Source organism: Salvelinus alpinus, chromosome 1 (assembly GCF_045679555.1).
Source record: "Salvelinus alpinus chromosome 1, SLU_Salpinus.1, whole genome shotgun sequence".
NCBI classification, from domain to species: Eukaryota; Metazoa; Chordata; class Actinopteri; order Salmoniformes; family Salmonidae; genus Salvelinus; species Salvelinus alpinus.
Genome location: NC_092086.1, coordinates 60,491,760 through 60,516,957, shown reverse-complemented (window position 1 = coordinate 60,516,957; position 25,198 = coordinate 60,491,760). Strand labels below are relative to the sequence as shown.

General features: G+C 40.2%; 1 protein-coding gene and 1 long non-coding RNA gene across 2 annotated transcripts in view; both read right to left on the bottom strand.

The window, feature by feature from the left end:
- asphd1 (aspartate beta-hydroxylase domain containing 1) overlaps positions 1 to 25,198 on the bottom strand; it is a 78,820-nt gene that overhangs the window by 9,403 nt on the left and 44,219 nt on the right. The window contains exons 4-5 of the mRNA XM_071412540.1: positions 17,666 to 17,873; positions 17,216 to 17,329 (exon numbers count right to left, since the gene is read on the bottom strand). Of these exons, the coding sequence (XP_071268641.1) occupies positions 17,216 to 17,329; positions 17,666 to 17,873 (322 nt within the window). The remainder of the gene's footprint in view (positions 1 to 17,215; positions 17,330 to 17,665; positions 17,874 to 25,198) is intronic.
- LOC139568126 (uncharacterized) lies at positions 12,301 to 15,061 on the bottom strand. Its single transcript, XR_011673525.1, has 3 exons — positions 14,597 to 15,061; positions 12,949 to 13,948; positions 12,301 to 12,812 (listed from the first exon to the last, which is right to left on the bottom strand). It is a non-coding gene; the product is annotated as an uncharacterized lncRNA (long non-coding RNA).

Below are 25,198 nucleotides of genomic sequence, written 5' to 3'. Positions count from 1 at the left end.
GCCACAGCCCTAGTCATAACGTGACATTCCCTTTCAGTCAGTCTACTCCAGTACAACATATTATGGGGAAATAGAATCTGGCCCCATGCCGACCCAAAAGGATACTAAGCCCGGGCAAGATGCGGCAGTCTGGGTATTGCGCACATGGTGCTCTGCCTAGTGACTTTCCCCTGTCCCAGCTGTAAGCACACTGGGAGCAGTGACATCAAAGTGATAAAAACTCACAAAAGTCTGTGGTGATGCCCAACTCGCCTCAGCACAAATGTCTCCTACAGTCAACCCTTCTGTGACAACGAGCCTCACTCGGTGTCAGGACCCGGTGCGAGAAACAGTCACTAATAATCGTCAGAACCCAGAAGATGAGGCAGACACAGCAGTACTAGAGATGGTGGTTTAATTAAAGAACAAAATCTTCAGGCAAAGAAACTAAATCCACAATGTCCAAAAATAAAGCCAAGAGGCACAAAATGGAAATCCTCCAAAATACAAAAGAAACTCCACAAAGTGGTAAAAAACAGCAGGGAAAAAACAAACCTCAAAAGACTACTCAAAATATACACAAGAACTAAACCAGAGAACCTCTGGAAAATCCAATAAAAGAAATATCTGTAAAGAACAAGGCTTGGGCTGAGGCTGGGTGCTAACTTACAAACACTGAGCAAGGAACTGAGGAACACACAGGGTTTAAATACTAACAAGGGAATGACCTACAGGTGCAAACAATAATTAGAGCAAGAAAAACAAAAGGTACAAAAAAGGTGCAATGGGGACATCTAGTGACCAAAACCCGAACAGTCTTGGCCAAAACCTGACACTCGGTTAATATGTGTCCCGGTAATAGGCTGGCACCCAGTAGACCCTGCGAAAAACTGTTATTATACCCACCAGTCATGGGTACCAGTGCCACAGAACCTTACAAGGTGCATGTCCATTTTTCATTCATTTTCCAGCTGGCAAAATATTCTGTCAAAGTGGAAGAATTTACATAATTATTCAACCCCCTGAGTCAATACATGTTAGAATCACCTTGCCATAGATTTTCAAGCAAATGTAACTCAAAACTAACTCGGCAATCACTGTCTTCTTGGTAAGCAACTCCAGTGTAGATTCGGCCTTGTGTTTTAGGTTACTGTCCTGCTGAAAGGTGAATTCATCTCCCAGTGTCTGTTGGAAAGCAGACTGAACCAAGTTTTACTCTAGGATTTTGCCTGTGCTTAGCTCCATTCTTTTTCTTTTATTATCTTGAAAAACTCCCTGTCCATTATGATTACAATCACACCCATATCATGATGCAGCCACCACTATAATTGAAAATATGGGGAGTGGTACTCAGTAATGTGTTGCATTGGATATGCCCCAAACATAACACTCTGTAGGACAAAGAGTTAATTGCTTTGCCACATTTTTTGCAGTATTATTTAAGTGCCTTATTGCAAACAGGATGCATGATTTGGTTAATATTGTGGAGTAACTACAATGTTGTTGATCCATCCTCAGTTTTTTCCTATCACAGCCATTAAACTCTATAACTGTTTTAAAGTCACTATTGGCCTCATGGTGTCACGCCCTGACCTTAGAGAGCCGTTTTATTTCTCTATTTGGTTAGGTCAGGGTGTGATTTGGGTGGGCATTCTATGTTTTCTATATCTTTGTTTTTGGCCGAGTGTGGTTCCCAATCAGAGGCAACTGTCTATCGTTGTCTCTGATTGGTAATCATACTAGGCAGCCTTTTTCCCACCTAATGTTGTGGGTAATTATTTTATGTTCTGTGAGTGTTTGTGTGCACCACGGTTGCGTCACGGTCGGTTTTCTGTTTACCTGTGTTTGTGAAGGTTTCACTTGGATTAAAAGATGTGGAATTACATGCACGCTGCGCCTTGGCTCATTTATGACAGGGAGTTTGAAGATAGCGAACGTGACACATGGTGAAATCGCTGAGCTGTTTCCTTCCTCTCCGACAACTGAGTTAGGAAGGATGCCTGTATCTTTGTAGTGACTGGGTGTATTGATACACCATCCAAATTGTAATGAATAACTTCACCATGTTCAAAGGGATATTCAAAGTTGGCTTATTTCCATATTCAATGTCTTTTTCTTTTTTTAAAGTCTATCAATAGGTGCCCTTCTTTGCGAGGTATTGGAAAACCTCCCTGGTCTTGATAGTTGAATCTGCGTGTGAAATTCACTGCTCGACTGAGGGACCTTACAGAGATGAGGTAATCATGCAAAAACCTGGTTAATCCTTAAGAGTCTTGACGCACCTGTGAAATAATAAAAATATTCCCCATCTAAATCTGTCAATTTAAGCTAGAGATATCAGTTTTTGCATGGAATGAGTCTCAATCCATGGCATCCGTCTCTGTTGGCCTTCCGCATCTGTGGTGGATGGTGGCCGAGCTACAGCGGTGTTTCTCAGACCATGAGACAATCCAAAAATCAATTCTCACAAAAACGTCTGTAGCGTCCAAACTAATATGTGACTCGTTTCAGAAACTAGGCATATGTCGCACGTCACTACTTCACAGAAGCGCCATTTAAACAAACTTGGCAGAAATGCATTTCCGGAACATTTCATGTGCCTTAATAACAAACCTGTATGCCATCTGTAAATGCAAATACAATTGTTATATTACGAGCCTAGTTGGTTCAGCAACGGAAAAAGACGGCAACCTTACCACTAGCCATGATTGGCTGAGATAATGAGTGGGCTGGACATGCCGAGAGATGAGTTCGGATTGGTAAGGATTGGTAACGTTTCTGTCTATAACATGAGCTGGTCAGTTTGAAAATCAGTGGTGTGATAGTTAAAGAGATGGAGAAAACTCTGCCGTTTGATTGCAAATACGCAGACAGAGTCAAACAGAGAAAAAACAGAAGGCTGTTGTATGAAACATCTGTTTCCGGATTACATCTTCAAACTAAGGGCAACCATTGCATCCGTGACAGAGAGGGAGAAGCGTCGATCCATGTATATGGGTAAGATAGTCTAGCAAGCTACATTTTCAGATATTACACGATACTAAATTGTCAGAAAGTAGTTTTCTTTTCAAGTGAAAGTGTACTGTTAGCTAGCTAGCTAACGTTAGCTGGCTGGCTAGCTAGCTAACGTTACGCGTATGATCTGTGTAGTAATATTATTTGTATCTCAGAGCCATTTGCATTGCTAGTTATAGCCTAATGTTAGTTAGCTAACATTGAACCTGGTTGGTTAGCTACCTGCAGATTCATACAGGGTAGTACTATTATGAGTTGGGATGATGGTTTATTGCTTAGCTAGCTAGCTGCATGTCTGAACAACTATGCAAGTAACCACTTCAATAGAATGTGCATGATGCCACTACAAAAACTGTCGATAGACGTACTGTAGCTGGTAAAGTCGATCTGGCTATCTACTCCGATTTCAGAGCACTCTCTTCAGGTGTGACAGAGCGCAGAATAACTGACAAATTTACAAACGCTCAACACCCGTTGAATATGGCCGGTGTCAGTAAACATTAAATATTGAATTAATTAATTAATAATTAATTCAAGTAATGAAATTGTTGCCAGCACATGGTTGCAATCACCAACGCTCTGGATAACATAAAAACAGTCTAACCAGCTCTGCTAGGGTGAGTAAAATGGTCAGAGTGAGCTGTTCTCTCATTTGTGTCTGGAAGTAGCTAGCCAACGTTAGCTTGGGTGCTTGCCTATTGTTGTTTGGTCAGAATGCTCGGATAAACCCTACAGTCGTGGCCAAAAGTTTTGAGAATGACACAAATATTAATTTCCACAAAGTTTGCTGCTTCAGTGTCTTTAGATATTTTTGTCAGATGTTACTATGGATTACTGAAGTATAATTACAAGCATTTCATAAGTGTCAAAGGCTTTTATTGACAATTACATGAAGTTGATGCAAAGAGTCAATATTTGCAGTGTTGACCCTTCTTTATCAAGACCTCTGCAATCCGCCCTGGCATGCTGTCAATTAACTTCTGGGCCACATCCTGACTGATGGCAGCCCATTGTTGCATAATCAATGCTTGGAATTTGTCAGAATTTGTGGGTTTTTGTTTGTCCACCCGCCTCTTGAGGATTGGCCACAAGTTCTCAATGGGATTAAGGTCTGGGGAGGTTCCTGGCCATGTACCCAAAATATCGATGTTTTGTTCCTCGAGCCACTTAGTTATCACTTTTGCCTTATGGCAAGGTGCTCCATCATGCTGGAAAATGTATTTTTCGTCACCAAACTCTTCCTGGATGGTTGGAAGAAGTTGCTCTTGGAGGATGTGTTGGTACCCTTCTTTATTCATGGCTGTGTTCTTAGGCAAAATTGAGAGTGAGCCCACTCCCTTGGCTGAGAAGCAACCTCACACATCAATGGCCTCAGGATGCTTTACTGTTGGCATGACACAGGACTGATGGTAGTGTTCACCTTGTCTTCTCCGGACAAGTTTTTTTCCAGATGCCCCAAACAATCGGAAAGGGGATTCATCAGAGAAAATGACTTTACCCCAGTCCTCAGCAGTCCAATCCTTGTACCTTTTGCAGAATATCAGTCTGTCCCTGATGTTTTTCCTGGAGAGAAGTGGCTTCTTTGCTGCCCTTCTTGACACCAGGCCATCCTCCAAAAGTCTTCGCCTCAACTGTGTTTGCAGATGCACTGATGCACCTGCCTGCTGTCATTCCTGAGCAAGCTCTGTACTGGTGGTGCCCCGATCCCGCAGCTGAATCAACTTTAGGAGAAGGTCCTGGCGCTTGCTGGACTTTTTTGGGCACCCTGAAGCCTTCTTCACAACACTCCCCTTGAAGTTCTTGATGATACAATAAATGATTGATTTACGTGCAATCTTACTGGCAGCAATATCCTTGCCTGTGAAGCCCTTTTTGTGCAAAGCAATGATGACGGCACGTGTTTCCTTGCAGGTAACCATGATTGACAGAGGAGGAACAATGATTCCAAGCACCACCCTCCTTATGAAGCTTCCAGTCTGTTATTCAAACTCAGTCAGCATGACAGAGTGATCTCCAGCCTTGTCCTCATCAACACTCACACCTGTGTTAACGAGAGAATCACTGACATGATGGCAGCTGGTCCTTTTGTGGCAGGGCTGAAATGGAGTGGAAATGTTTTTTGGGGATTTAGTTCATTTGCATGGCAAAGAGGGACTTTGCAATTAACTACAATTCATCTGATCACTCTTCATAACATTCTGGAGTATATGCAAATTGCCATCATACAAACTGAGGCAGCAGACTTTGTGAAAATGTATATTTGTGTCATTCTCAAAACTTTTGGCCACGACTGTACTCCACGGCCAGAGCATCCAGTGTGTGCTCTGAACGCTCAGAGAGCAAAATGTTCTGAATTTACAAACGGACAATCTGACAAGGACTTTACGAAAGCCCAGAACTCACTCTGGCACTCCACATAAAATCTACGAACAGTAGTATCAACCAGTCTTTAGTCTTGAAATCTTTGGTTGTTTAGTACATAGCCTCATATGTGAATCCTTAAAGAGATGGGTGGAGCTAAAACTTAAGAGGGTGTGAAAGATGCTGAATGAGTGTAGACAAAGAAGCGCTCTCCAGTAGGTACCAAAATATTCAAGGGTCATTTTCTCAAAAGTGAAGTTACAAGTTCATCAACTTTCAAAGCAGAATTACTTTCCCATTGTTCCTCAACTGTAGTGTATGATTCATACTTTTCTAGCTCTGAGTCTCTACTTTTATCCAATGTAAAAAAAAACATGTTCCCAATGTAAACGGCCTATTTCTCAGGCCCAGATGCTAGAATATGCATATAGTTGACAGATTAGAATAGAAAACACTCTGAAGTTTGTCTGTGAGTATAACAGAACTGATTTTGCAGGCGAAAACCTGAGGAAATCCAACCTGGAAGTGCCTCTTATTTTGAAAAATCCCTGTTCCATTGCCTGCCTATCCTCCATTTAAAGGGATATCAACCAGATTCCTTTCCCAATGGCTTCCACAGGTTGTGAACAGGCTTTAGACATAGTTTCAAGCTTTATTCTGAAAAATGAGCGAGATTTATCAAAACGCGTCAGTGGATAGCCAGGTGTCCTTGATTAGTTCATGCGCGCGAAAGTTGTAGCTCAACATTTTCTTTATCTATTGTATTGAATAGTTTACCGTCCGGTTGAATAATTATTGATTATTTATGTTAAAAACAACCTGAGGATTGATTATAAAAAACGTTTGACATGTTTCTACGAACTTTACGGATACTATTTGGAATTTTCGTCTGCCCTTCATGACCGCTCGAGCCTGTTGATTTCTGAACATAACGCACCAACCAAATGGAGGTTTTTGGATTTAAAAATAATATTTATCGAACAAAAGGAAAATTTATTGTGTAACTGGGAGTCTCGTGAGTGCAAACATCCGAAGATCATCAAAGGTAAGCAATTAATTTGATTGCTTTTCTGACTTTTGTGACCAATCTACATTGCTGCTAGCTGTTCGTAATGTTTTGTCGAGTGATCGATAAACTCACAAATGCTTGGATTGCTTTCGCTGTAAAGCATATTTTCAAAATCTGACACGATAGGTCGATTAACAACAAGCTAAGCTGTGTTTTGGTATATTTCACTTGTGAATTCATGAAAATAAATATTTTTAGTATTTCTTTTTAATTTGGCGCTCTGCAATTCAGCAGTTGTTTACGAAAATGATCCCGTTAAAGGGATCCGTGCGCCAAGAGGTTAATTAAGCATGGTATAACAAAGTAACTAAGTTAGGAAGGAAACAAGTTAGGAAGGAAACATCTGTTTTATACAACATCTAAATGTTGTATAAAATAAATTATTAAGTATGAAAGATTTAGTTTTCTAATGAGATAATTGTTTTTCATATAAGCTTTGCACAGTCAGTAGCCACGCCCAAGTGAGCTCAGAGTTCGTGTCAGCATGACGGAACGCCCACTTTGGCCAGAGTTTGTAGGAGACTGTCCAGTCATTTGGTGATTTTCAGTAACCTATACTGTTCTCTTTGAAGTAGAAAGAAGAATCGATATAAGTTTAAATATTAGACATGTGTAAGTAGAATGAAGGCTGAGCCCATGTGAGTGTACAAAGCGGGATCAAGATCGAGTCAACTATTAGACATGTAAAAAACAGAACGTAAGCAGAATCTGTGTGGATGAGGCAAGGTAGACCAACAAGATGTGACTGGTCTGGGCCATATCTGATCTTGTGAAGGCTACTGGACACGCACATGGGTTAATCATACATAGACAACATCGGCCTGAACTTGTGAAGACCTTTGACCTTTGCCACCAATAGAATCTATGCACCAATGTCTTAGTGAATAAGAGAATGGAAAATAGGCAAGACAACAAGATTCTTAAAGTGGAGTGACGATGTTATGTAAGGGTAAGACTGTATAAAAGCCAAGTACTAAGAATGAAAAGTCAGTTCTTCCATGGAATTGCCCGGCTTTGTTTCTGTTTGTAATAAAGTCTAATTGAATTCACAAGTTCCGGTATTGGTGAAATATTTGATTCAATATTTTCCACAACAAGTGCTTAAAAGGACTCGCTAAGAATTAACATATCAGACCAGCCTGACCGACTGCGTGAGCTGAGGGTTACGAAATGGATTAAACTCTACAGGCCAGCCTGACAGACATTGTGAGCTGAACGTTACAAAATGGTTTTAACTACTGACCAGCTGACATACAGCGCGAGCTGAAGGAGAATCGCCACAGACAACCATTGGTACATCTGAAGTATCTGTCTAACAAACACACCACTACCATAGAAGCTCTAAAAAGAAGGACATAGTGACCTTTGGTGGACAACCAGAGTCTTACATCGAGCCACTACCCATAGACGGATCGAATGGTCTCAACAGATAGACGACGATCAGGGACAGCTACGCGTAAATATATCTTGCATTTCTAATAGTGATTCATATGTTGATGGTGTAAAGAATATTTGCTGGTCTGTGGTGTGTAATGAGGAGCAATCAGACGCTGCACTTGACGCATTTATGAAACTACTTATTCCAGTTACTAATAAGCACGCACCCATTAAGAAAATGACTGTAAAAACTGTTAAATCCCCTTGGATTGATGAGGAATTGAAAAATGTTATGGTTGAGAGGGATGAGGCAAAAGGTATGGCAATTAAGTCTGGCTGCCCAACTGATTTGGCAAACTAAATAAAAATAAAAAGAACCTACACTATGAAACAAATATAAATTATATAAAGAATAATAGTAAAAGCTTTGGGGCACCTGAAATTACATTTTGGGGGGAAAAAAGCCAACTCGGCACCTTCATTAATTGAATCAGGTGGCTCATTCATCACAAAGCCCACTGATATTGCAAACTACTTAAATGACTTTTTCATTGGCAAGATAAGCAAACTTAGGGATGACATGCCAGCAACAAATGCTGACACTACACATTCAAGCATATCGGACCAAATTATGAAAGACAAGAATTGTACTTTTGAATTCCGTAAAATCAGTGTGGAAGAGGTGAAAAAACTATTGGTGTCTATCAACAATGACAAGCCACCGGGGTCTGACAATCTGGATGGAAAATTACTGAGGATAATAGCAGACGATTTTGCCACTTCTATTTGCCACATCTTCAATTTAAGCTTACTAGAGAGCGTGTGCCCCCAGGCCTGGAGGGAAGCTAAAGTCATTCCGCTACCCAAGAATAGTAAAGCCCCCTTTACTGGCTCAAATAGCCGATCAATTAGCCTGTTACCAACCCTTAGTAAACTTCTGGAAAAAAATGTGTTTGACCAGATACAATGCTATTTCACAGTAAACAAATTGACAACAGAATTTCAGCATGCTTATGTAGGGAAGGACACTCAACAAGCACACCACTTACACAAATGACTGATGATTGGCTGAGAGAAATTGATGATAAAGGGATTGTGGGGGCTGTCTTGTTAGACTTCAGTGCAGCTCTTGACATTATTGATCATAGTCTGCTGCTGGAAAAACATATGTGTTATGGCTTTACACCCCCTGCTATAGGTCAGGGTGTATATACTACAGCGACAGAAATGACTGCAACACTCAACAAAGAGCTGCAGTTAGTTTCAAAGTGGGTGGCAAGGAATAAGTTAGCCCTAAATATTTCTAAAACTAAAAGCATTGTATTTGGAAAAAAACACTGACTAAACCCTAAACCTCAACTAAATATTGTAATGAATAATGTGGAAAGTGAGCAAGTTGAGATGACTAAACTGCTTGGAGTAAACCTAGATTGGAAACTGTCATGGTCAAATCATATTGATAGAGCAGTAGATAAGATGGGGAGAAGTATGTCCATAATAAAGAGATGCTCTGCCTTCTTAACAACACTATCAACAAGGCAGGTCCTACAGGTCCTAGTTTTGTCGCACCTTGACTACTGTTCAGTCGTGTGGTCAGGTGCCACGAAAAATGACTTAGGAAAATTGCAATTGGCTCAGAACAGGGCAGCACGGCTGGCCCTTGGATGTACACAGAGGAATTATTAATAATATTAATAATATGCATGTCAATCTCTCCTGGCTGAATTGACTTCATCACCACTTTTATTTATGAGCGGTATTGACATGTTGAATGCACCGAGCTGTCTGTCTAAACTACTGGCACACAGCTCGGAAACCCATGCATACCCCACAAGACATGCCACAAGAGGTCTCTTCACAGTCCCCAAGTCCAGAACAGACTATGGGAGGCACACAGTACTACATAGAGCCATGACTACATGGAACTCTATTCCACATCAAGTACTTGAAGCCAGCAGTAAAATTAGATTTAAAAAAAAACAGATTAAAAAAACACCTTATGGAATAAGGGGGACAGTGAAGCAACACAAACATTGGCACACACACATACACACACAAACACACACACACACACACACACACACAATAACATACACATGGATTTAGTACTGTAGATACAGTTGAAGTCGGAAGTTTACATACACCTTAGCCAAATACATTTAAACTCAGTTTTCACAATCCCTGACATTTAATCCTAGTAAAAATTCCCTGTCTTAGGTCAGTTAGGATCACACCTTTATTTTAAGAATGTGAGATGTCAGAATAATAGTAGAGAGAATGATTTATTTCAGCTTTTATTTCTTTCATCACATTCCCAGTAGGTCAGAAGTTTACATACACTCAATTTGTATTTGGTAGCATTGCCTTTACATTGTTTAACTTGGGTCAAACACATCCTTCCACAAGCTTCCCACAATAAGTTGGGTGAATTTTGGCCCATTCCTCCTGACAGAGCAGGTGTAACTGAGTCAGGTTTGTAGGCCTCCTTGCTCGCACACGCTTTTTCAGTTCTGCCCACACATTTCCTATATGACTGAGGTCAGGGCTTTGTGATGGTCACTCCAATACCTTGACTTTGTTGTCTTTAAGCCATTTTGCCATAACTTTGGACGTATGCTTGGGGTCATTGTTCATATGGAAGACCCATTTGCGACCAAGCTTTAACTTCCTGACTGATGTCTTGAGATGTTGCTTCAATATATCCACAGAATTTTCTTTCCTCATGATGCCATCTATTTTGTGAAGTGCACCAGTCCTTCCTGCAGCAAAGCACACCCACAAAATGATGCTGCCACCCCCGTGCTTCAAGGTTGGGATGATGTTCTTCGGCTTGCTAGCCTCCCCCTTATTCCTCCAAACATAATGATGGTCATTATGGCCAAACAGTTCTATTTTTGTTTCATCAGACCAGAGGACATCTTTCCAAAAAGTACGATCTTTGTCGCCATGTGCAGTTGCAAACCGTAGTCTGTCTTTTTTATGGCGGTTTTGGAGCAGTGGCTTCTTCCTTGCTGAGCGGCCTTTCAGGTTATGTCGATATAGGACACGTTTTACTGTGGATATAGGGTTAGGGTACTTTTGTACCTGTTTCCTCCAGCATCTTCACAAGGTCCTTTGCTGTTGTTCTGGGATTGATTTGCACTTTTCGCACATAAATACGTTAATCTGTAGGAGACAGAACGCGTCTCCTTCTTGAGCGGTATGATGGCTGCATGGTCCCATGGTGTTTAAACTTGCGTACTATTGTTTGTACAGATGAACGTGGTACCTTCAGGCGTTTGGAAATTGCTCCCAAGGATAAACCAGACTTGTGGAGGTCTACAATTTTTTTTCTGAGGTCTTGGCTGATTTATTTTGATTTTCCCATGATGTCAAGCAAAGAGGCATTGAGTTTGAAGGTGTGCCTTGAAATACATCCACAGGTACACCTCCAATTGACTCAAATGATGTCAATTAGCCTATCAGAAGCTTCTAAAGTCATGACATCATTTTCTGGAATTTTCCAAGCTGTTTAAAGGCACAGTCAACATAGTGTATATAAACTTCTGACCCACTGTAATTGTGATACAGTGGATTATAAGTGAAATAATCTGTCTGTAAACAATTGAATCCTACAGACGAAGAACCATATATGTGACAATTGTTCAATTTTAAGATAATCAGTTATATTTATATTATTAATTGTGTGTACCACATTAGGTGTTTTATGGTTGACAAATAATTCACCATACCCATATCTTCCAACAACAATTAATATTTTTTTTGTTATTTCAAAAAATATTTTTTTTATTGTCGTTTAAATTTTTAGAATGTGGAAGAACAGTATATCTCCAGTGAGGATTTCAGTTTGTGGAAGAACAGTATATGTGACATTTTGCATGACTCTTGTAAGATTTTTTAATACCTGATATGATCTTTTAAGTACTTTCAAGTACAGATGCCCTTCATGTAAATAACTTAACTGCAATATGTAGTTAATTCATTTGTATGGAGGTTCATTTAAAGGTGGTCTATCAACTTCAGCACTGATGACTTTTCTTAAAAGTTGAGTCATGAAATCTTAGTCTCATTTAAAATGAAGCCCTCAGTGTGAACATACCATAGAATAACTACACAAATAGAATACAATTAAATTAATTCAATCAAAACAAGCACAACTTGTACATATCAAATATGGATCAATGTGATGTGCCAATATGCATGTCCATTATGCAGGTCCCTACGGTCAATATTACAAAACGTTCAGAAAACCATTCACTTTGCGTTTAACACTATGATCAGCAATTAAGTTTTGAATTGCATCAAACCCATGCTAAAGGCAAGAAATGTCCTTCTGTACTGAGGTGACAGCAGTAAATAAGTATTAACTGCTTAGAGTTAATGCTAAATGTGGTGACAGAGAGACGTACTGTATATTGTAATGAATAAAAAAAGGGAATCAAGATCAAATGAATACTCACTGTTTGTGATGACTTATTTGTTTTTAATTAATTCAGATTAAAAAATGTTCAAATGATCACACACAAAATAATTCTCAACAGAACACATTGTACATAACATCTTCTACACTATATTAATGCAATATATTGTGCTGGTTCAAATCCTACACAAATTGATTCACATAGAAAACACCTACTATACATTTAATTTCCTACAATAGGGGTGACATGTCTTCTGAAATGTATTCAGATTCAACATACTATACAGGTTCAGGGGATCATAAACTCACAGAAAAAACAGTTAATTATGTAGCTTGGTTTAACAACAAATTATTCACTCTGCGGTGATTTATAAAAAGAGTGTGCAGCAGCTGGCAAGTAGTTGAGCATGGTCATCAGATCTTGGTACTTGTTTTTTTTGATGGGCAAAGGACTCTCATATGCTCTAGGGTAGTGGCTTGCAAAATAGGGAGGTTGAGGTGTAGCTCCTTGTTTTGGTTTGGAGATCAGCCACGATTTCCATCCCTCAAATAGACTGTGGCTCTGTATGGCGTACAGATTCCAAGGATCAACTGAAATTAGAACAGAAACATTTTAAGTTCCTGACATCAATAAACAACTTTCATAGTCAAGCATTAGGATATTTTATTGTTAGAACAACATGTTGCATGTTGATGGGATGTTAGTAAACTATTCTCTGTGCAATACCTGTGACTTTTAACCACCTCACTGAGGTGATCTGTAGTCCAGCTGGTCGCTTGAGGACAGAATCTGGGAGGTGCCTGAAGTCTTCACATTGCATCCTCATCACCTTGAATGGTTTTTCTGGTTGTGCTTCAAGTATCATCTTTGAAACATCATCGGGTGTATGAAGGACTGACACCTTGCACCTCTTCTCGATGGTGGCAAAAGATCGATCTCAAGGAAGAAAAGAATGACCAGACCATGAACTTCTGCTCAACTTGGGTAAAGTAACCCATAGAGACGAGCATCGACATCAGATTGAGTATCCGCCAGTTGTTATTCTGCCCACAGCATCTGTCACTGAAGATTATGAACTTGCGCACCTCTGGTTTGGTGAGTGGCGTGAATTTTGTCTTCTCCCACTTCAATATGCAGCTTGCCACCTCAATGAACCCTCGGTGTGCAATCCCCTCATGCCAAACACACATGTATGCAGGATCTTCTTTTCCAAGTTCCTGGATGCAAAGGTTAACATTTGACAGCTGCCGCTGGTAGTAGACATTGGAGTGGGTCAGATTAGGGGTGTACATCCCCCCTGTAGATCCACAGAAATGACATGGCAGTCAGCATTGGCTTTAGCCCACTCAGTGTCACTTTGAAGCTGTGTGTAGGCCTTTTCGGCTTTTCGATGGTGCAACTCACTTTCAACTCCAATCTTCCTCTTCTCCTCTTCAGATGTTGCTGCTGACATCTTAGTGAAGAATGCGTCACATTTGCCACAGGTGTCACTCCTTGGTTGGCCGAAATTGAGACTCTGCTGTTTGAAAATGCTGTGGTATTCTTCTCTTCTCTTCATATTTTCACTTGCCTGAAGACAGCTGTTGGTTAGCTGGAACACAGACATGAAAGTGACCTTGCACACATTCAATCTCTGGCCTGCTTGCTGTACATGGTATTTGAAGGTTTGTTTCCGTCGTTTGTTCTCCTTTGTATCCTCAGGTTTACGTCTCCGTTTCACCTCATGCTGCAATAAAAATTGACAATGATAAATTCAGAATTGAATATACTGTAGCACATTCAGGGTATTGCTTGATCAGGACCTCCATCTTTCACACACTCCCAACCTATACACAGAATGAGTTTGTATTGCACCATTGTGTAACACTGCACTTTTAGAGTTAATTAATGTACGTATCATTACTGTCAAAGTTAAACTATGCAAGTGTTCAATATAGCTATTATAATAATAGGCATTTTGTCTTATTTCTAACCTGTTCTAAGCCGGAGAGAATCAACGCTTGTTGTTTCTCGTATGGGACAGTGTAGAAACTGTTGAACAGATGCAGCTTGCCCTCATCAGTCAACTTTCCACAATCCTTTCTGCACGTCGTGGAACACGCTCTTCCCTGCAGGATACAGTGTAACGTTACCTATAACTAGCTAGCTACTGTAGCCATGTCGAATCATCCGGTGGATGGAGAAAAAGTAGCTAGCTATGTTTCTTCTATAATCTAGCAATAATATTTGTAACGATAATGTATAAGTCAGTAGCCAACGAACTTTAGCTAATATGTTTTCTCTATAGTTACAAATTAGACAACCCAGAACATACATGTTAGCTACTGTACTCTATAGCTAGCTTGATTGTTTGATATACGGTTCTTCCACATACCTCTTTTGGACAGCTTTTCCCAGTTTTTTCTTGACCCTTACGATTTGTATAGGGTTTTCCCGCATCCCGTAAGATCTTCCTTTGCCTGTCTTTCCATTCTTTTAGTTTTGTTTTACGTTTCTTTCCCACATTTCGGCGATTTTCATCAGCAACAGAAAAGTTGTGCGCTTGTCCGTCCATTCTGAGTGGTGCACATAAACGGTTATTCCACGAGAGCCTATCTTTAAATTTAAAATTATTGTTAATTAGCGCGTGGAAAGCTTGTGAAACCGGTTCACAATAGAAAAATGGTGTCCAATAATGATTTTTCATGTATATCTCTTTTTTTTTTTTTGTCACATATATGGGTCTTCGTCTGTAGGATTCAATTGTTGGAAAAATGACTTGTGTCTTGCACAAAGGAGATGTCCTAACCACCAAGAAATTTGTGGAGTTGTTGAAAAATGAATTTTATTGACTCCAACCTATGTGTATGTAAACTTCCGACTTCAACTGTAAGTCTAACGACAGTTGTCGTAGTGGCATCATGCACATTCTATTGAAGTGGTTACTTGCATAGTTGTTCAGACATGTAGCTAGCTAGCTAAACAATAAACCATAATCGCAACTCATAATATTACTACCCTGCATGAAACTGCAGGTAGCTAACCAACCAGGTTCAATGTCAGCCAGCTAACATCAGGATATAACTAGCAATGCAAATGGCTCTGAGATACGAATAATATTACTACACAGATCATTGGCATAACGTTAGCTAGTTAACTAACAGTACACTTTAACTTGAAAAGAAAACTACTTTCTGACAATTTAGTATCGTGTAATATCTGAAAATGTAGCTTGCTAGACTATCTTACCCGTATACATGGATCGACGCTTCTTCCTCTCTGTCACGGATGCAATGGTTGCCCTTAGTTTGAAGATGTAATCCGGAGACAGGTGTTTCATACAACAGCCTTCTGTGTGTTCTCTGTTTGACTCTGTCTGCATATTTGCAATCAAACGGCAGAATTTTCTCCATCTCTTTAGCTATCATACCACTGATTTTCAAAACTCGGTCCTCCAGTAAATGGAGAGCTAATACGTGATATCTTTCAAAAAAGCGGCTTTAGAAAGGATTACCTACAGAGCTCATGGATTACCTACACAGCTCATGTTATAGACAGAAACATGCTACATGGCAGACCAATCCGAACTCATCTCTTGGCATGTCCAGCCCACTCATTATCTCAGCCAATCATGGCTAGCGGTAAGGTTGCCGACTTTTTCCATTGCTGAACCAACTAGGCTCGTAATATAACAATTGTATTCGTATTTACAGATGGCATACAGGTTTGTTATTAAGGCACATGTTCTAGAAATGCATTTTGATTTAAAAAAAAATTAAGTTTACGTTTAAATGGCACTTCTGTGAAGTAGTGACATGCGACATACGCCTAGTTTCTGAAACGAGTCACATATTAGTTTGGACGCTACAGACGTTTTTGTGAGAACTGATTTTTGGATTGTCTCATGGTCTGAGAACCACCGCTGTAGCTCGGCCACCCTCCACCAATTTGCCGGAAGTTATGCATGCTAGTCAACATTAGCCATGATAAGGCTTCTAGTCTAAACTAGGCTAGCTAGCCTCTTTGACTGCAGCACGGTTCGTTGATATTTAGAATAACCAAGCGACTTAACGCTAGCTATGTATACTAAACAAGAGATTATTATTCCACTTTTAGGAAACCTGAATAGCTAGCCTGAATAGCTAGCCCTAATCTGTGAGTTAGCTAACCTGGCTAGCACGCTATGCAGCGCTTGTTAGCTAGATTGGTTTCGAAAGTTTACTTTGGACCGTAACCAGCAACAGAGCGCAATCCATCTCCACGTCCCTTAGCTCAAACTCAGCTGAGGTACGGGCACCGAGGAGAGGAGTCACCATCAGACACACGAAGCCCTCTAAAGAATGCTACACAATTGTCAAGAGAACCTGCGCCGCGGACTAGTAGGGGAACAGTGCCCGCCGTCTGCTAATCTCGCACACGAACTGATTCAAGTGAGGGAAGCGTGAGCATGCACCGAGCCCGAAATATACAAAACAACAAACCTGAGTATCTTTTAACTCATTGGGGCTTGGTCGCAAACCTGGCTTCTTAGACTTCATTGTTTTGGTCGCGTTAGCCATTTTACTTATTGCAATAGCCAGGTCAAGCTATCTGACGAATAATTCATTGTTCATCATTAGGAAACTTATGAAAACCATACAATCTTCCGCACCTAGCGTCCAAAGGGTGAGCACGCTCTACCACTAAGGGACAGTTCAGTTGGTGCAATGTAAGACAAATTGTTGCAAATTGTTTGTTTAAGTAGCATGAATCATTCCTGTTCACACTGAGGTTAAGAGCGGAATAATTTAAGGAATGAATCCAATCCTCAAGCTTATCCCCTGTGGAAGGCGGGGTTTCCAGCGAGGCGCGGATTTCATTTGCTTTGCCAGGCGTGATTTTAAATCCTTCGACCCAAGTCGCGAGAATGCGTATGTTGTACCTAAATTGACTGACTGAAAGGGAAGTGGAATCTGAGCACAGCTTGAGTTTGTTTTGAGTGACTGCCTTGTTGTGGGAGGTGGAGTTGACTGACCATTATGGGAGACAGTGTGCAGGAAGGAGTCATCCACCAGGAGGCAGTGTCCCTCTGACCAGCACTGAGGCTCTCCTCCCACTACCAGCTCACACTGAGGTGGGGTCTGCACTCCTAAAAAGTGGTGGTGTCAAAATGATAGATTCATGGCAATTATATAATTACACTGATTTGCATTGTATACAGCAGACCTGACTTGCATACTAACACTTTGTTAACAAACAGTGAAGTAAAAAAAATCATTTTTGGGGGATTATGATGGAGTTAGATAGTTGTACTAAGCTCATGAGGCATTTATCAAACGATATATCATTAATTTCAATGATCGTTAATATTAGACTGCACATTTAATGGACAAAATCATGCACAGAGAGCATGTAAGCAAAACTTTGTCAAGAACCATACTGAGACCCAATGATATGTGGGCTGGAACATGTCTGTCTCACTCACCGAGGTGGCAGCGTAGGCGAGTATTGGTGGGGCCATACACTCCCCCTAGTGTGGCCCCAGGCCCTAGCAGCCAGAACCCGGCTGACCCCAGGGAGTTGCTACTTATGAAGGTGCGCAAGGAGAGAAGAGTGCGGTAGGTGCAGGGACAGGAGCGGCAGTTCCTTGCTACACACACGCCTGCGCTGTACAAGGGGAACACAGCTTGGCCCTGAGAGAGACACATAGACCTGTTACACATAGACCTGCCTTGTCACACAAACAACTGTGTTAAATAAATGTTACACACACCACTGCACCATACAAACACAGCTATTTCAAACCCATGTACCCACACGTGTTTGTATTGTATGTGTTTTGAACTGCTGCACTGCAAGCACGTTAGCACTTATTTTTTTATGTATGACAATTTTATAGTTTTGATAATGTTGCCACAATGCTTTTCCACTATACAAATAAGGATAACGTAGCCATGTGGCTTTTGTAGGCTGGTATTTAGTTTAATAATTACATTTGTGTGTCATTATTTGTATCAACGATAGAGCCTAGGGGAGAGTGGGGTAAGTTGAGCCAAAGGGGTATGTTTCTGAAAGATTTGACCAAATATTTAAGAAGAGGTCATCATTTCATTGAGTCTAAAAAACATTTTTATTAAGTCAAATTAATGTATTGTGTTAGAGGTTTCATGATGCTTGTCTTTAAGCCAAAGTAGTTAATTTTAAGAATGTTCTATACATCAGTTGGGGTCTCTATACGTTTCAATATGAGGTCTTAAACCTAGCATGAAAGTGCATCATTCTAGCTCAGTGGGTTAATACAGTCAAAATGTTTGTCTTCGGGCAAGTTGTGGCAATCGGAGGAGTTGAGATGGGACTTCATATACCAGAGGGACAGGCTAATGGCTACTGGCAAGCAGATTGTCCTTTCCGGCCCTATCCCAACATACGATTGTGGAGTTGATCGCTTCTTCCGGCTATTTGCACTGGACTCATGGATGAAATCCAACTCTGACCTGAAAAAGTGTTGGATTTTATCGACAACTTTGATTTATTTTGTGAGCAACCTCAGTTCTCAAAAACGGAAGGCCTGAATAGAAGAGGAGCTAGAATCCTGAGTTCTAATATTGCAAATATACTAAACAAGTGATAGGATTTCAGTCCTGGCCCTCAACAGCTAACCCTCATTTATTCTTGTATCTTATACCATTTCAAGCCAGACCTACAGTATTTTTAAACAAGGGGTTACCTACTGAACATAGCACGTTTGTGCTAGAGACTGACCATTTGATCTGAAATCCTGCAGCTGTAGGCTTGGCCTGATTCATGTAAATACCATAAGTTTGATTTCGAAAATGGATTTTATAGTAATTCTGGCTTCTCAAACCAACGCAAACAGATAGGCTGAAAGATATTTGTACTGAGCTAAACTTAACTCCGCTGATAACTAAACCAACCTACCCCAACTTTAAACACCCTGATGAATCTACTCTTTTAGATATTACTCTGACAAATGTCCCTCATAAGTATATAGCCAATGAAATATTTGCTAATGAGCTCAGTGACCATTGTCCAATTGCCTGAATAAAAGATGTTAAACTACCTAAATCTCAGCCATTCATTATTACAGATCTATTTTTATTTATTTTAATGAGTAACATTTTTAATTACATTTACATTTAAGTCATTTAGCAGACGCTCTTATCCAGAGCGACTTACAAGTTGGTGCATTCACCTTATGATGTCCAGTGGAACAACCACTTTACAATAGTGCATCTAACTCTAAGGGGGGGGGGGGGGGTTAGAAGGATTACTTTATCCTATCCTAGGTATTCCTTAAAGAGGTGGGGTTTCAGGTGTCTCCGGAAGGTGGTGATTGATTCCGCTGACCTGTTGTGTTACTTAATGAGTAACACAACCTGGGGTTGTGTGACTGGGGGGGGGGGGTGTCATCCATCTCTGAGTCGGATCTGGCCTTTAATTGTTTTACCTCTCTGTTCAAGATAAGCATGCTCCATTTAAAGTACTAAGGGTAAAAGACAGATCTAATCCATGATTCACCCATGAATTGTCTGAAAAAGTACAGGAAAGAAACTTAGCCTGGGCTAAGGCTAGGTTGACTGATTCTGCATCTGATTGGCAGTCGTTCAGACATTTGAGAAATAGATGTCTAACTCTGATTAGAAAGGCAAAATTGACATCTTACATTTTCTGAGCGTGGTGGAAATCCAGCTAACTTCTGGAAAGTGTTCAAGTCCTTGAAGCTAAATTCCACCCCCTTATTGCTCCAGCAGGTTATGACAGTCCCTGGTCCTCTAATAGATCAAATGAACATTTTTGATGCTTTAAATAGCTCTTTTGCCTCAGCTGGCCACCTATTTGAAAGAATAGTTTCTGAAAATTCCTTTAATTCCACCTTTATTAAAATAATAATAATTTTAAAAAACAGCTTGCAGAGAATGATCCACTCCTAGGCACACATTCTTTATTTTCAACCGTTTGTCGTCTCTGATGTACTAAGTGCCTTGCTAAAAATCCATGTAAAGAAATCTCTGCCCCACTTATTGCAGAAACATGAACCTATATTTTTTACTTTACAATTGTTTCTGGTATTATCCCTAAGATCTGGAAAGCGGCACATGTCCTCCCCCTACACAAAGGCAGAGACCTTTGGAAAGTGGATGGTAGTTATATATCTTGCCTTGTCAAAGTATTAGAATCCGTGGCCAACTCTCAACTAAGAACTTTTAACTTATCATTCTATTCTTAAATGTGCACCAATCTGGTTTTAGACCTGGACATAGCATAATTTCAGCTGCTACGCTTGTCTTAGATGATATGTTAAATTGCTTAGATCATAAAAAATATTGTGCTTCCTTATTTATACACCTGTCCACCACTACCTACTAATTCAAAGGTTTCTTGCAAGTGGTTTAAGAATTACTTGACAGACAGAACACAATGTGTATTTTCTGATGGTGTGAAGTCTAGTTTCCTTGATATTATGAAAGGTGTACTGCAAGGGTCAATTATTGGGACCTGTTCTTTTTACTGTTTATATAAATAGTATTGGTATATCTGTTAAAACCTGTAACATTCATCCATATGCAGGCGATACGGTTACGTATGCCATTTCCTCAACTGTTGACCAAGCTATGTAAGAGCTGCAAACTGACTGTTGCCATAAAAAAAGCCCACAAAAAGCCCTGGCTTAAAACTAAATATGTTGTTTTCTAATTCATGCAAAAATGTCTCAGATGGATTAAACATGTATTCATTGGATGTTCTCTCATCCATCGAGTTTGCACCTATAAATATCTGGGCATTTGGATTGACAAACATTTTATGTAAAAAAAAAAATTTGATAGTTAAGAAGCTGATATTTAAAGTGTTTTTTTTTAACAGACCATACCTCTCCCTAAACAGCAGGAAGCAGATTGTACAGTCAACCTTCCTGCCAGTCCTGCCAGTGACACACTATATCAGAATGCAGCCACTACTCTAAAACCCTTGGTGCAGTTTACCACAGTGCTCTGTACTTTACCACAGCTGACAGGTTTAATACTAATCACTGAATCCCGTATCAGAAGGTTGGCTGGACCTCACTAAAGTCCAGTAGATAATTCCATTACAAAGCTTTGCTCCACAAGCTTCCAGCATACCTCACATTTAAGATATAAAAACATGAACACCAAACCCGTTTACAAGGTTGGTTATCTCTTGAAGTCCCTGTAGTCTCCTTTAGTTTTCATGCCCCCCCCCCCCACAATTTTGGAAGGGCCTTTACATCTTGATTCCTTAGTGCCTCTAGAGCAGTTTATCACTCTGATGATGAATGTGCTAAATGACAGCTGTTATTGTTTTGATTGAGTATAAAAATGTGTCTTTTTGATTGTGGTGCAGAAATTGTAAATAGTAGTCTAACCAACTATAAATTGTAGAAATGTATGTAAATATAGAACACATTTAATGAGTAAACTAAAAGGTGTGCAACATGAAAATATTGTACCATTTTAATTGTGTAATTTATTGACGGTCTTTAATTTGCCAGGGACCTTACGATACGATATCACAATACTTACAGTGGTTCGTCCTTTAAAAGTTGCAGCGTACTGCAGCACAGCTTGCATGGTGCCGCAGAATTCTATAGTACGTTATTTAAGTGCCAATCACTGGTACCATTAATGCTAGTTAGTGCTAGTTTGACCACCAGAGGGCATCTTTGAGAAGTATTTGATAGCCTTCAGCAGTGGCTGTACTAGAGAATTTAAAACCTTTTATGTAAGAAAATAGTATATGGGACTGATTTTAAGAAATTTTGCTTAATTAATTTGACTATTATTATGGTGTTTCTATTACAAGAAAAACAAAAAACCCTCTAGGTTTCCGTTAGGGTGGAACGGAAAATATGGCGCTGTACAACGTGACGGTCGGGAGTAGGCTACAGTGCTGGGCTATTTAGCTAAAGAATCCCTGTGTCATGCAGGCAGGCCATGCGGGAGAACAGGGTTCAATTCCCCAACGGGGAGGAAGGAGTAGGCTGTCCTTGTAAATAAGAATTTGTTCATAACTGACTTGCCTAGTTTAATAAAGGTTACACTAAGAGAATAACATTTCCACTTTCTAATTCTAGTCTAACCAATACCCAAATGGAGATTCAGTGAAAATAAAAATCTCTAAGATTTTTCAAGACCAGTCCCCATGCTTGTCTCAGAGCAGCGCGAAACGGTGCTAAAATAGTTGTAAGCTAATGCTTCAAATCCTATTGTTTCTAACTTCAATATGCTCTTTAAATAAATAAGACCTACACCACTTTAACAGCACATTACTCAACACTAGTGAGACTCATGTCGCCTACGGTAGGACTACAGTATATCGGAAAATATGACGTGACTCTCTGTCAATAATTACATATAGAGGATTGGAGGATTCTAAATTAAAACCAAAAGCCGCCTCATTGATCTCCTGGTGGCGGCCGGCACGGGTATATGTAGCAACGCATTTTGCATTGCGATGCGGTGACTTATATGTAATTATTGACAGAGAGTCACGTCATATTTTCCGATATACTGTAGTCCTACCGTAGGCGACATGAGTCTCACTAGTGTTGAGTAATGTGCTGTTAAAGTGGTGTAGGTCTTATTTATTTAAAGAGCATATTGAAGTTAGAAACAATAGGCCTCCTCACCACTGGGGAGGCCCCATCCACAAAGTATCAAAATACAGAGAGGTGTTGGTAAAGGTATATTGTCCTACTAATAGCCCATAATGGGCTATTATAATACTGTACATGGTGTCCAGGTCAGGATAACCAAAACATTTATTTATTAAAGACTATCAGAAAGAATGTTGGTACTTATTTATTTTGATCCAAAGCCATGAATGAGTGAGTCACTCAGCTTAATGCCAAAATAATATTTGTAAAGGCCAAAACATTTATTTATGTTTTTAGAGGGAGAGAAACACTGGGCCAATTGTGCGCTGCCCTATGGCTCCCAATCACGGTCGGATCTGATACATAATAATAATAATACTTCACTGAGAACCTAACTTAGAAATACATTTGATGATAGAATTCTCCCACTACCCTCCATCTAGGCAAGTCTATTGTCCAGCTACCTGCTAGAACAGCGGGAACGTTTCCCTAGTCAGCGCCATTATTAGTGCAATGCCCCTTAAAGTGTTGCTCTGTGCTACCCAGTGTGGCGGGTAGCACCCCCCCTCCCTCCTACTCCGTTCCCCATCTGCTAAGTCTGTCTTCTGTGCACGGCTCTGTGGCCCATCCCGTACCCCCTGCCCTCATGCCTTGAACCTTGCACGCTTTCAGTGGATACAGCTGGAGAACTGCAATCCCATTGTGCGCCACTCGGGAGCCATGACCAGTATATATTGTCTGCTAATAACAGGGTTAATAATTTATCTGTGAGAATATCCAAGGGGCTTTTATATAATTCTAAATTAATAATAATAATAATATTAATCACTTTGTTTAAAAAATAACAATATTTTGGAGATGATTTCGTTTTCAAATAACATAACATTTGCGAGAAAAAGGCCATTCTTGAACATGGGATGAGACATTGTTACTAATTTGTAAATCAAGCCAGTTTGTTGTTTAGAATTATTTATTTCTGTTTTTATAGGGAGCAAAACCAAAAACCTGCAGTCATCTCATGGGTCTCCCAGTCGAGGCCAGCACATGTATTGAACCAGCATCTGTAGCAACACAGCTTGCACTGCTATGCAGTGTCTTAGACCGTTGCATCACTCAGGCGCTGTATAACATGACTGGTCAGGAGTGGGCTACAGTACTACAGTAAGAGCCAAATAATCCTAACAGTTTTAGTAAGTAATACTGAAGTCGTACACAATTATCAATTTCTATTTAGGTTTATGTCACCAATTCATTGTCAGTTAGAGACACAGTAGGACCCAAAAGCATAATCAGTGCTCTAACTCCCCCCTGCGCTGGTCTGGAGCAATGAAGTGGTGACGCAGGGTACCGTTCTAAACCACAAATTACCTCTAAGTACCGCAGCATAAAACTTTTAGTGGAACAACCACTGTAGGTGCTGATACGATATGTATTGCGATTCTCTTGATTCTATATGTATTGCGATTCGATACTGTAATTTTATATTGATTCAATGTTCCAAACTTATTGCTGCAGAGGGAAAAGTGAGAGTCATGAGATAATTGTCACGTTCTAACCATAGTTCTTGTGTGTTTTACTTGTTTTAGTGTTGGTCGGGATGTGAGCTGGGTGGGCTTTCTATGTTGTGTGTCTAGTTTGTCTGTTTCTATGTTTGGCCTAATATGGTTCCCAATCAGAAGCAGGTGTTTTGTGTTGTCTCTGATTGGGAATCATATTTAGGTGGCTTGTTTTGTGTTGGGGTTTGTGGGTGGTTGTTTCCTGTCTTTGTGTTCGTTTCACCAGAGAGGACTGTTTCGGTTTGCCACGTTTGTTATTTTGTTATTTGTAAGTGTTCACGTTTTCGTCTCGTCTATTAAAACATGTTGAACACGAGCTACGCTGCGTCTTGGTCCGATCCCTGCTACACCTCCTCTTCAGACGAAGAGGAGGAAGGCTGCCGTTACAATAATGAGTGTTGATCAGTCATGTAAATTAAAGTGCTGAAAACTAATTGGCTCCCTATTTAAAAAGAAGATGGAGAACAAGCTATGATGGAAAAATACTGGAGTTTTGGTGCAGGTAAAGCAAACTAGCGCAAAAATTATATTGCGATATTGTCAAAACAATTCGATATATCTTCAAAAATAATATCCCGACATGTAACTGTATAGATTTCCCCCCCCCCCCCATCACTACTAACTAGCCCCATAGATGTCCAACCAGCTTTGTCAAGGTCGCACACCAGTTCAGCCGGCCGAAGTGAATTGGCTAAAGAAATTGGGTAGCTAGTCAGTTCAGCCCCCCTTTAAATCAACTTCCGGTGGATTGTGGCATAGCAAGAGTTAGAAGTGCACACTTGTGGCACCAAAGCTTAGTGGAAGCTTGACTGCAACGGTGCAGACTGCC